This window comes from Chiloscyllium plagiosum, chromosome 32, assembly GCF_004010195.1.
Source record: "Chiloscyllium plagiosum isolate BGI_BamShark_2017 chromosome 32, ASM401019v2, whole genome shotgun sequence".
NCBI lineage: Eukaryota > Metazoa > Chordata > Chondrichthyes > Orectolobiformes > Hemiscylliidae > Chiloscyllium > Chiloscyllium plagiosum.
Genome location: NC_057741.1, coordinates 29,386,528 through 29,399,659, shown reverse-complemented (window position 1 = coordinate 29,399,659; position 13,132 = coordinate 29,386,528). Strand labels below are relative to the sequence as shown.

Below are 13,132 nucleotides of genomic sequence, written 5' to 3'. Positions count from 1 at the left end.
AATGGAAAGGAACACCGCAGTAGTGCATGCAGATGTAAGGTTTTTAATGTATTTTAGATTGTGATTGTTGCGTGGAAAATTCGCATGCTGCATTCAAATAAAGGTGTTGTGATGAAATCATAGGGTCAGACCGCACTGAAAGAGGCCATTTACCCCATGCCAGAGGAAGTGGTGGAGGTTGGTACAATAGCAACATTTTAGAGCATTTGGATGGGTATATGAATAGGAAGGGTTTGGAGGGATATGGGCCGGATGCTGGCAGGTGTGAATAGATTGGGTTGGGATATCTGGTCGGCATAGACGGGTTGGACCGAAGGGTCTGTTTGCTGTACATCTCTATAACCCTTTGAAATAGGCATCCAATTACTTCTGCTGATTTCTTTCTCCAAACTCCCCAAACATTTTCCTTTCAACCCAATTAAATTTTGTTAACTTCAAAGTGTGGAATAGCCAGAGAGCAATCCTCCATCCTGTCAACCAGGGAAAGGCATATACTTTAAAGCAGAAAGGACTGGAAGGACTCAGCAGGTTTGGCAGAATCTCTGGAGCGAAATCATTTATTCATTTAACACAGCTCTTCTTCAGGTTAAGCTCGAAACGTTAACTCTCTTTATCATGCCATGGATGCTGCCAGTCCTACTGAGTTTCTTCAGCATTTCATTTTTATTTCAGATCTCTGGCATTTGCAGTATTTAACCTTTCTCTAAACTAAAAGCATAGATATGGGAACAGTAACTGATTTGTAGAGTTATCCACTGCTGAAAGTTAATAATTATATTTTTCCAGTCTGCAATTGCTCAATGTATTTGTCTTTTGATTTACTGCCAGGTATAACTCTTGTTGCTGTGGATGAGGCTCACTGTATCTCTGAATGGGGACATGATTTTAGAAATTCATACAGAAAACTTGGAACCTTGAAAGATTTTCTGCCACAGGTAAACTGATGAAATGTCTTTACCAAGAAAGTATTCAAATTATTTTTCCTTGAAGTACTAGCAAATAGTAATGCAAAGTATTGGTTAGATATGAGGTCATTTGATGCAGTTGTTCATATATGGGCTGCATGATAGATTGGTGTGGTAGGTTTGGAAATGTCTATGACACAATTATACGAATTCAGTTTGTGTTGCTTCTATTTAGCTTCCAGTTATCCATTGGGGTTAGAAGGACCCAAGAATGTAACTACCGTACATACTTGAGTAAAAATAGATTTCCTGTAACATTCAATGCTCTATTTTTTGGCACCCCTAGTTATTCACAGATGACAGGTCGACATTTGTGAGTCAAGGTATTATCCTGTATTTAAATGTTACCATCAAGAAGTGAATTTTTTTTCATGCTATTATGTGTTTGATGTACAATTCACACCAATTTGGCGCAAAGGTTTAAGACACATCAGGTCAGAATCAGGTGACAACCTCCCTTTGTGTGCAGCTCAGCTGAGTTCAGTTTCTCTGTAGTAATCGTGGAAGACAGTCATATAACCTTTTTATTTGTTTAGAGATGAAGTGGACTTTTGTTAATGATATGGTATTTTGGACTGTAACATGAATTTCAGCCACTCAAAAGTAGTATCCATGAATTAGTCGACCCCATAAATTTAATCTTTAAAAGTAGTCCAAAAAAATTGACTTCTACATGAGTAAATATGATATTTATTGAGATTTCACAAAGGCCATATTGATGAAGACATTGCAATCTTCAACTGATTGGTGGGCGGCACGGTGGCACAGTGGTTAGCACTGTTGCCTCTCAGCGCCAGAGATCCGGGTTCAATTCCCGCCTCAGGCAACTGACTGTGTGGAGTTTGCACGTTCTCCCCGTGTCTGCGTGGGTTTCCTCCGGGTGCTCCGGTTTCCTCCCACAGTCCAAAGATGTGCAGGGTCAGATGAATTGGCCATACTAAATTACCCGTAGTGTTAGGTAAGGGGTAAATGTAGGGGTATGGGTGGGTTCACTTCGGCGGGTCGGTGTGGACTTGTTGGGCCGAAGGGCCTGTTTCCACACTGTAATGTAATCTGTAATCTAATCTGTAATCTGATTAGTTCTCAATGGGGTGAGATGGGTCTTTGCCTACAGGATAAAATGAAATTTTAGCAAATTGACAGCCTACTCCAGTTTTTCATTATTTTTATTGACTTGAAAAATGTTGGCAGGACTTTCTCATTCCAAGAGAAAGTGACAGACTCAAAAAGCAAGTCTCCAAATGATTTTGAACGATTGTTCTATGACCTTCATTGGAAAGGAGATCAGGAAGACTGCAAAATTCAGCTAATGTTCACCGCAAATCCATTTTATGTTGCTACACAGACAAATTTTACACCCATTGTACTTTGCATGTTAAAATCTTTGCACCCAGGTAAATCCCATCTCATCATACTTTATAATCTTAAAATATGTTTAATTATTACAGTTTTGCATTTCAAGTTCATTGTTTGCATAATGAGTTGTCAGTCTCTGGAAGACTGGATTTGATGTTTGGGATGCATTGAAGAAAAGTTTTAGTTTGAATCGTTTTTACTATTTTTAACTTCAAAACCTTTTACATCAAAGCCTCTGTATCTGTGAAATTAGGAATTGTGAATTCGCCTATCCACGCCAAAAAATAGGTAACAAAAATCAACATCTGCAGGCAAAAGTCTGCATATCTGTGTTTCTAATCTGTTTTTAATCTGTTTAAATTACCTCAATACTCGCAAATTTCATCATTTGTGGGGGTTCTCCGGAACAGAACCCTCAAATACAGAGAAATGACTGTACTCCATTTCATTCTTTTAAAACAAAGTCACTCTATAATTGGGTTTGCTGGTGGAACTGCGTAAACTTGGTCCTTGGCTTTAGACTTTATAAGCTGTTAAATGATTAAGTTTGAATAAGTTATAAAACTGAAGGCTGGCAGCAGAAAAGAAAATGACCAAAATATACTTGATTTTTGCATTTTAAAATATTGGTGTCCGGGTAAGTCCCCATCTCATCACATGATCGTATATAATGTTAAACATGTTTAATTAGTACAGTTTTGCATTTTAAGTTCATTTTTGCATAATGAGTTGTCAGTCTTAGGAACACTTGATTGGATGTTTGGGATGCACTGAAGGCCTTCAGAGAAGGAACCTTCTCCTGGCCTGTATGTGACTTGAGGCCCACATCGTGTGGTTTCTTAAATGAAATTAAGGCCGTTAGAATTAAAAATCTGCACTGTGTAACCCTCATCCAAAAAATGGAAATACCTGTTGATGTCTAAATGGGTCTGTTTTATTTTGTTAATAAGATTGATTATTTTTACTAGACTCCAGTTGTTGCTTTGACTGCCACTGCCAGCCCTTCAATCAGATGTGACATCATAGAGAGTCTGAGACTGAAGAACCCTCGGATTGTCTGTACTACATTTGACCGACCCAACCTGTATTTAGAAGTTGGCTCTAAATCTTCAGACATTCAGCAAGATTTAAAGCCATTTTTAATTAAAAGGGACACGTATGTATTTACTTAAAGTGATAAGATATGCTAAAATTTACACGATTCGGAGATGCCGGTGTTGGACTGGGGTGTACAAAGTTAAAAATCACACAACACCAGGTGTGACAATCACCTGATGAAGGAGCGTCGCTCCGAAAGCTAGTGTGCTTCCAATTAAACCTGTTGGACCATAACGTGGTGTTGTGTGATTTTTAACTGAAATTTACACATTATTCAACAAATTCAGTATGGCTTTTGACTTTATGACGATGTTTTCTCTTGAATGGTAGGTTCACTTTTGAGTTTGAAGGTCCCACTATAGTTTACTGCCCGTCCAGGAAAACCACAGAACAAGTGGCTGAAGAGTTGTCACGGATGAAGTGATTTTTAATTAAAATTTACACATTATTCAACAAATTCAGTATGGCTTTTGACTTTATGAAGATGTTTTCTCTTGAATGGTAGGTTCACTTTTGAGTTTGAAGGTCCCACTATAGTTTACTGCCCGTCCAGGAAAACCACAGAACAAGTGGCTGAAGAGTTGTCACGGATGAATATTGTTTGCGGTATGTACCATGCAGGCATGGGCATCAAAGCGAGGAGAGACGTCCATCACAAGTTTATGAGGGATGAAATTCAGGTCTGAAACAGTTTTTATTTAACCTATCATGACCAGCACCACAATGCCTTATTCTTAAAGTGTAAAGCTGTATATCATTTACTATTTTCAGGCCATCAATATTGGTTATTTTGGGTGTACTGGCTTGTGAGTACCAATGTTAAAAATGACAATAGTTGGCCAAAAGTAATAGTGTAGTGCAGAAAATTTTCTGATTCACCGTTGCTGAATAAAATGGAATTGAATCAAAGTGGTTCAGCAGATACCTAACTTATTTTTTTCCCATTTTCTTTTCTCTTTATTCTCCTGATTGCTGTCACAACTTAAACTATGTTTCTCATATCACTAGTGGCAACTTTCTACTTTTACCAAGTGGTTATTCTTCATACTAACTGCGGGGGCTGTCACAACAGTTTCCAAACACTAACCCAACCAGCAACTACAGGAATATTTCCAGCAGTAGATAGCAATCGCGAACAGGAGCTTGAGCTAATTGTATTCTTTCCCTTCAGCAGCAATAGAAACAACAAATAATTGTGAATTCTTCCTCTGCATCTTATCGAAGATCAGCCAGTGGAATACAGGGCACCACTGAGATTGGATCTTTCTTTGATTTGTGGAAGGCTAAAATGATTTGCTATTCTTTTGCTCCAAAAACACTTTCTTCACTGTTATGGTTTGAAGGAAAGACTGCATCTACAGAGCTGCTGCATATCTTTTTCAGGGCTCATTATTTTCTCTCCCAATGTCTGAAGAGGCACCACTGCTATGGATCAGTGTTTAAATGCTGACCATTGAATGGTTTACACTGATATATATTACAGTTAATTTCTTTAGTCTATTACAAACGCAAAACAGTGTGAATGTTGGACCTCTGAAATTAAAAAAAATGCTGTAAACACCAACAGGTCAGAGCACAAAAAAGTTACCAGGATTAATTTTCACCCCTCAAACCTGACTCTGGTTGGCCAAGATTGTGGCATGAAATACCACTAAAATGATGAATGCTGACACTCCCTGTTGCTCCTCATTTTTGATGGTCAAGAATCGTGGCAAATTGTAATCTGATGCTCACTTAGATTGCAAATTCATGTCATTATAACTCAACACAGGAAGTTAAAATTTCCTTGCCGTTGATATTCTGTTAACAGGTGGATTCTGAAGGCTATAGCCAACGCACATATCTCTCTGGCAGCTTCATATACTCTCTCTCTTTCTTTCTCTCTTTCTCACTTTCATTCTCTCTTGTACATTTTTAGGTTTCTAAAACTGAGAGCTTTCAAGTTCAACAATTTGAGATGTGTTAACATCAAACTCTGGCATGGGGCATGAGGCATCTGGGTGAACAGCGCCACTTAATCTTTTGAATTGAAAGATTAGAACATGAACATAATGTAGACTCTATAAAGAGATGGGAAGAAAAATTGGGAACAAAAAAAATAGTTGGTACCTTTTAAACTTTTCAAACTTTTTTCCTAACTTAACTGAAAACTGAGTTAAAAGAACTGAGACTGAAATTAATAAGACCTCACCTTCGGTAATGAGTTCAGTTAGTATTCATAATCCAAAAACCTTATTCTATCCAATGCATTTTAGTTGTGAGCTAGACACTCATCTCAGATGGTAACTTTTCAATTTCAATGTATAACTGTTCACCTACTCTTGTCTGAAGTTTGTCTAGCATTTGAAAATAAATTGCTCTGATTGCCATTATCTTCATTATTACCTTACAGCAACCGTTATTGTTAGATGTTATGGTTTTCTGTTCTGACTAATCTGTACAATTATTTATATAGGTCCTATGCAGTTCTAATTAAATGGTTCACATTTTCAAACAAACATCTTTTTCTGCCAGTGTGTGGTGGCTACCATTGCTTTTGGCATGGGGATTAACAAGCCTGATATTCGTAAAGTCATTCATTATGGAGCTCCTAAAGAAATGGAATCCTACTATCAAGAAATTGGGAGAGCTGGGCGAGATGGTTTGCCCAGTGCTTGTCATGTCTTATGGTCTCCTGCTGACATGATGTTAAACAGGTAACGTACTGTCAGTCCGTATTTAACTGGATAAATAGGTAGTGTTTGCTTATTAACAGATTGGAATCTTCACTGTACATTGTAGATGGAAGTACCTTTTAGTTCAGCTGCATTTTTGCTTAATGATGTAATTGTTAATGTCATAAAGTAATTTGTAGTTTTCTCACTTTTCAAATGGGATAGAAAGTTGTTGAAAACTTGAATTCCAAGAAAATTAAATAACTTCCAGTTTCAACACTTTGTTTTAACTTTCTCACTCAAAACTGGTGAGATTTAGTTGCAGTATGGGATTCCAATGAACTCCTATCCCCACCTTCCCGATGTGTTGATGTATCAATTTACTTCTAATTCTAGTTTCATAATGATGTTGCACTTTAAATTTGTTTAACTGGTTAATGCGATTTTATAACGCACTGTTTAATTCAAGGTATTATCTTAATACTTTAATAACTAATACCTAAATAAGGCATTATCTCTGAAGTTGCATGATTCTCCCCAGTCAATTCATTTTGGTACAATAAGAATTGTGAAGAAATTATTTTAAATGAAATCTTTAATACTGTGCATATTTTGATACCTTATTGGAGATTAGTCACTCAGGATTTCTGAATTTGGTGATTGTTCTGTGTATGGCCGTTCAGGCATCAGCAGCAGCACTCCAGCTCATCAGTGAACTTAGAAATGGAGTGCTGTGAGTTTATTTGACATCGGAAGTCACCATAGCAGAGCCCAACCGTGGCTTGGTGCTTATCCACATGTGCTTTCCAGCAAAGGTCATTGTATACCATGAGAACTAGGAGCCCTAAGTGACTGTGTCCCTAACGTAATTGTAATGCTCCACTTTTGCAGTGATTAAGATCAGGAAACTTAACAAAAATCGTAAGCTTGGGACCTTCAGTTTTATATAGTCTTGTACTATGGCCCATATGGATATTTAAATATTAAAGTAAATATATTTATTGATACAAAGCTAATGTGAATATAAGGGAACTATTATCCTTGGTAATTTGCTTACCTGTGTGTTTATGTGTGTGTACGCACGCACAAATGGCAGACTACCCTCCAGTCCAGCATATTGTGCCTTGAGGTGCTGAGTTGTGACAAAGTTTCCTTTCTTAACATCACTGGGGTATATTGACAATGCTAATTTCAAGTGCTTAACTGTAAGGATGGAGAAAAATCCAGCAAGAAATTGATGTTCAGTGTATTATTGCAAAGCATATACAATAATACAATTAATGGTTAGTTCGTATATGATATTGCTAGTACAGGGACGTGGTAAGTTTACTCTTTCTGGGAATGATATATGCCCAAGAGAAGATCAAATTAATTTGAAGGACATGGACTAATCTATCAGAATTTGGATAAAATCTTGCATCGCTTGAGAAAGCAGCAAGTGTGTATGTTGTAATTGATGCAGTCGTTGTTTGTTTGTTTGTTCAGACGGCTGCTGAGTGAGATTAAAAGCCCAAAGTTCCGTGCCTACAAAATTAAGATGATGGAAAAAATAAAGAAATACCTCACATCATCAAAGTGCAGAAGAAAGTAAGTGTTTAGTTCCAGTTACTCACTGTTTATATCCATTCTTCATGCCACCAGTCTGTGCCAGTTTGGCTCAGTTAGTAGCACACTCATCTCTGAGTCACTGTGTCATTAGGTCAAGTTCCGCACGAGAACCTGAGCACATAATCAAAACTGACACATCAGTGTAGTAATGAGGGAGGGCTTTATTATTTGAAATGTCTTGCTTTTAATGAGGATTGAATTGATGCCCGGTCTTGCAACATTATATGCTTGAAAGACTGTGTGGAACCTTTAGAAGGAAAGAAGGGAATTCTCTCCGTTAACCGTCAATATTTATTCTTCATCCAACGGTCTCAACTGATTTTATCTGATTTTGTTTTGCTCATCTGTTCATGCCTACCTTCCCTTGAATTCTATGTTTGAACCTCTCTAAACTTCATTGCTGCTCTTGTTGCAACCCTGAAACAGCCCAGAAAGGAATAGGCTGGAAACAATGTAGTCTATGATTGCCACCATGGTATACTTCCTTCTCCTCACTAACCTCCCTGCAGCCTTTGTCAAAGTCCCATGCCCAATTCTCCTTCAGCCCATCTCCATACTTTTTACCTTTACCTGGTTTCACTGTTCCATCCGGCTCAATGTACTTGAGTTTGTCTCCTCCTCTGCCAAAAAATTGGAAACCATCCAAAGATGCATGTAAGCTTTCACATGTATCCTGGCAATGCTCAGATTTCCTTCACTAGCAACACTACAGGTCCCTGCTGCCTTTTTGTTAGACCACTTTAAAAAATCCAGTGCTGGATGAGCTGAAATTTCCACCACTTAAATGTTTGAAGACCAAAGCTGTTGTTTTCAGCTCACCCTCATTTTAAAAATAAATTCCATTCCATTCTACGTCCAGGGTCCCAGGTGGACCGCGATAATCGCAATCTTAGTGTCTTGTTTGACCTGAAAATCTAATATCTCTTCCAGCACATAGACTGCTTACTTACAACCTCATAACATTGACTCTGCTCCTGCTTCAGCTTATACACTGCTTGCAATTCTTGATTTTGTTCCCTCCAGATTTAACTGTAATAGAAAGTGGGTTGCAAGCACCAGTGTTTTACTGATGATGTTACCAAATATGGTGACGAAACATCTGAAAATGAACCTTCCAGCTCAGCGAGCAAACATACATTCAGATTTAACTGTTCTAATGCTAGATTTAACTGCTAATTTATTTCAAATTACTTATTACAGTCAGTCTCAAAATAAGTAAAATATGCACTGCACGCAAGGGATAGTCTCATTATTTTTGTAGTGCCATTACTGATGGAATACACAAAACCCAAGAGTGAACTTTAAGACCCAGCTTATCTTGCATTGTCTGTGATGCCGGAATGTTCTCATGCTGTCCCATCATTCAAATCTCTCTGCCTCCCCATTTATAATCTTAAAACTTAAGTTGATCAACTAACCTGTACAAAGCTCCTGTTTTCATCAAGCCTGTACCTGTTTAACTACCTTGGCTTGTCTTGCACTGATATCTCTATTTTAAAATTCTCATCTTGGATTCAAGCCCCTCAACAGCTTGCCATTTGCTGTCTCTGTAACTTCCCACAGCCCTTTTACCTTCAAGGAAATGTGAGTTTCTCCAACTCTGGCAGTTTGTGCAGCCCCACTTCTTTGCTCCACTGCTGGTAACTGAGTCATCAGCCATCCAGGCCTTAATCTCTGGATTTTCCTCCCTAAACCTCTCCGCATCACCTATTCCTTTTTTAAGATTGCTGCTTAAAACCCACCTCTTTGGCCAAGGTTTCAGCTGCTCTGCCTAATATATCCGTCTTTGATTCGGTACCTGTTACGTTATCAGTTGAAAGCAATTTTATAAGTACCTTGGAACATTTTTCAGAGCAAATTACTATGATTTCTGGTGCCTTACTATCCACAAATTGTCTGCTATATCATGGGGACAAGCTTGAGACTTGTCTTAGGTTAGTTTCTGAGTAATTGAAAGGTGCTACATTAATGCAGAGTTTACTTCATTTCTCTCTCCCACAGTAAAAATACCAATTTCCTCTCATTCTTAACTCCATTTTTTAGCCCTGATTTGATAAAATGTTAGGCATCTGAATGTTGAGGTACAAATCTTCAACCAAAGTATGTTCACCTGATGCTGTGTCAGTGACTGCAATTTTTCCTTTCCAACAGTATTATCTTGTCCCATTTTGAAGATGAACAGCTCAGAAAGGCTACCCTTGGGATCATTGGCACTGATAGATGTTGTGACAATTGTAGATTAAGGTAAGTAACTCAGCCTGTGAGCCCCGATTGAAGTTAGATTAATGATTGAGATGTCATTTTGAGAATCATTGTGATTTGTGAGCTTTCAGACTCCCTGCTGATCCAAATATATTTCTCATTATATTCATGTTCTATATAGCGTCCTATTGAGTCAGGTAAATGGCTTATGAAATTATGTACACAGTAAAAGAAATGCTTGTTCTGGTTTTGTTAATAATTCTCTTCTTTATAACTGTACAATTAGCCAGAAGATATTCAGTCATATGTTGTGACTCTTGGGATCAGCTATGTTAAATGTACAATTTCCACAATGCTTTGAAACATTTAACTAGATTTCAAGAGAAGAACTAAGCTGGAATACTTAACTACAGTACAATGTTCAATTCATGATTCAAATAAATCTATTTATAATGCCTTATAGCTGATGTTTTTAATTCACTGTTGGGATTTGGGCCTTGCTTGCCTTCTTGAACATATGCTATAACTGGACCCACAATTCTCTAAGGAAAGGAATTCCAAGATTTTGATCCAGTGATAGTGGAAGAGCCGCAATATATTTCTATTCAGGATTTGAGTGGTGGTGAGAACTTGGTGGTGTTCTCATGTATTTCCGAGAATCCCTACTGTATGGAAGTAGACCATTTGGCCCTTTGAGTCCACACTGTCCCTTTGAATAGCATCCCACCCAGACCCACCCCACCCCTGTAACTCTGCATTTCCCATGGCTAACCCACATTGGCAGCACATTCCTGGATACTGTCAGCAATTTAGCATGGCCAATCCACCTAACCTGAACTAATTTGGGCTGTACGATGAAATTGGAGGACTTGAAGGAAACCCACGCAGACATGGGATGAATATGCAAACTCCACACACAGTTGCCCGAGGGTACAATTGAACCTGTGTCCCTGGTGCTGTGAGGCAGCAGTGCTAACTGCTGAGCCACCATGCTATCATGCCCTTGTTCTTCGAGATGGAAATGGTTGTGGTTTTGGAAGGTGTGGCCTAAGGATCTCTTGTATTAGAGACTTACGCCATCAAAGCTATCAAAACAGAAAACCCGACAATAGGTTATTTAATAGCAAATCTCTATTTTCATAATGAGTGATTGCCTGAATTTTAGGTAGCAGGCTCAATTCTGGATGTTACAACTGTTTATGTGTAACAGTAGTTCAGTTAATGTAAATGACTCTGTGGCACCATTCAAAGACAAAGGACTTCTCACGCTTTGTCCATCAATTTTCATCCCCCAACTCAAAACACACAAATCAAATTAATAAGTCAGTCTTCTTACTTTCTACTTGTGTGAACCTGTTTACCACAGATCAACCCTTGCATTTGTCACCATAACTGTGACTGTACTTCAATCAGTAATTCAGTATTTTGGAGCATTCTCCTAATCTCAAAGACATAACGAGTATTGTATAGATACGAATTTCTTCTCTGTTAGCAAAGGTAATTAAAAATATAAGGGAAATTTATATCAAACAATCCCTCTAAAACACATGCAATGTTGCGTTGTTGATTTTTGTTTTGGTTTACTGTAAGAGTTTAATATTTTTCTTGTTTTCTGCTGTAGAGTTGATAGCTGCACTTTGGCAGATGACCTAGAAAATGAAATGCAAGAATTTGGGAAGGAAGTGTATCAACTGTTATCTGCAGTCCGTATTTTAGGAGAAAAGTTTGGCATTGGAGTTCCTGTTCTGTTCTTGCGAGGATCCGTAAGTCTATTGCTGTTAAAATACAAAAACGTAAAAAAAATCTTTTATATCAAATGTGGGGTGAGTTTAATATTTGTCTTCGGTTAACCTGTTTCCCACCATATGACTGTGATGCTCTGGATCTGGCACAATAGCTTTGATATTCCTTGATATTCTGATATTCTTTGAGAGTAAGGTGAGGTAAAGTCACCTTGTTCCAGAGAATATTACAGCTGCTCTCTCCTGAGGGAAACACATGAGTGTGATTTAACCTGAGGGTAACCGTGCCTCAGGCGAGGGGAGAGTTTGAGAAGGAAAGTTCTTCATCACAACCTCAGCCAATATGAGAATTGAACCCACACTGTTGGATTGGCTAGCTCAGTTGACTGAGTGGTTCATCTACGCTGCAGAGTAATACTGGTTAAACTGCCACTACTCATCTCTTTCTACGAGAATATAGGATTATGGGGACTTAACTTTGACCTTGCCTTTTTACCTTTACTTTGAGAGTTTGTGTGAAATCAGATGAAGTGAGGTTATAGTTGATACAATTACTGGACCTGGTACTAAGAATGTACTCTTCATTATTTTTTATTTCCATTAAGTATTTTTATGCTACATTTATAGTGGGATTTATAATCGAAATTATTTATATAGACTTGTCACGCTGCACTGGTGCATGGTGTCCATTGTCGGAATAGTGTAATTTCAGTGTAGTAAGTTTACATAGAATCTATTATAAATGTCATCATAGAATTTTAATATGAGGAAATTTAACTGATAAATGCATGCCAGTCTGAGATTTTTAAGCTATGTGTGGTGTGTTACGTCACTGTGGGGTAAAAAAGAGATGACTGCAGTTAGAAGTCACTTCATTGCCACAGGCGCTCAAGCTTCTTTTTATGGATTCTGTATATTATTAATGCTAATCAGCATCTCCATTTAGCACAAAAATCACAGAATTTTTATGGTGTTGAAGGAGGCATTCAGCCCACTGTTTCTGCATCACTGTCCAATGAATATTGTGGCATACTACTATTTATAGGAACAGAAGTAGACCATTCAGCCTTCAAGACTGATCTGCTGTTCAATTTGATAGTGGCTGATTATCTAACTGAGGATTCTGTTCTCATTTTTGCCCTATATCTTTTGATTTCTTTACTGGTAATAACTGTGAGTGTTTTCAAGAAGGAGATGAATTATATTTTGGCCTCAACTGCTTTCTCTGGTAGAGATTTCCATAGCCTTACCACTCTCTGGATGAAGAAATTTCATAGTGAACATATACTCTCTCTAGTCCTGTTAGAATTTTATCGATTTCTATGAAATTCTCTGCCCCTGCCACCTCATTCTTCTAAATTCCAGTGAATATAGTTCTAACTGATCCAGTCTGATTTCATATATAAGGAGACCAAAACTACACACAATATTCGGTGTGGTTTCACCAAGGTCTCATACAATTCAGGCAAGACATTACTGTTCCAGTATTCAAATCCTGTTGCTATGA

At 38.0% G+C, this 13,132-nt stretch overlaps 1 protein-coding gene across 1 annotated transcript in view; it reads left to right on the top strand.

Annotated features, from left to right (window-relative positions):
* wrn (WRN RecQ like helicase) overlaps nt 1-13,132 on the top strand; it is an 83,070-nt gene that overhangs the window by 26,194 nt on the left and 43,744 nt on the right. Inside the window, exons 12-18 of the mRNA XM_043673958.1 lie at nt 829-935; nt 3,290-3,477; nt 3,925-4,099; nt 5,934-6,115; nt 7,559-7,660; nt 9,833-9,925; nt 11,505-11,646. Coding sequence (XP_043529893.1) covers nt 829-935; nt 3,290-3,477; nt 3,925-4,099; nt 5,934-6,115; nt 7,559-7,660; nt 9,833-9,925; nt 11,505-11,646 — 989 coding nt within the window. The remainder of the gene's footprint in view (nt 1-828; nt 936-3,289; nt 3,478-3,924; nt 4,100-5,933; nt 6,116-7,558; nt 7,661-9,832; nt 9,926-11,504; nt 11,647-13,132) is intronic.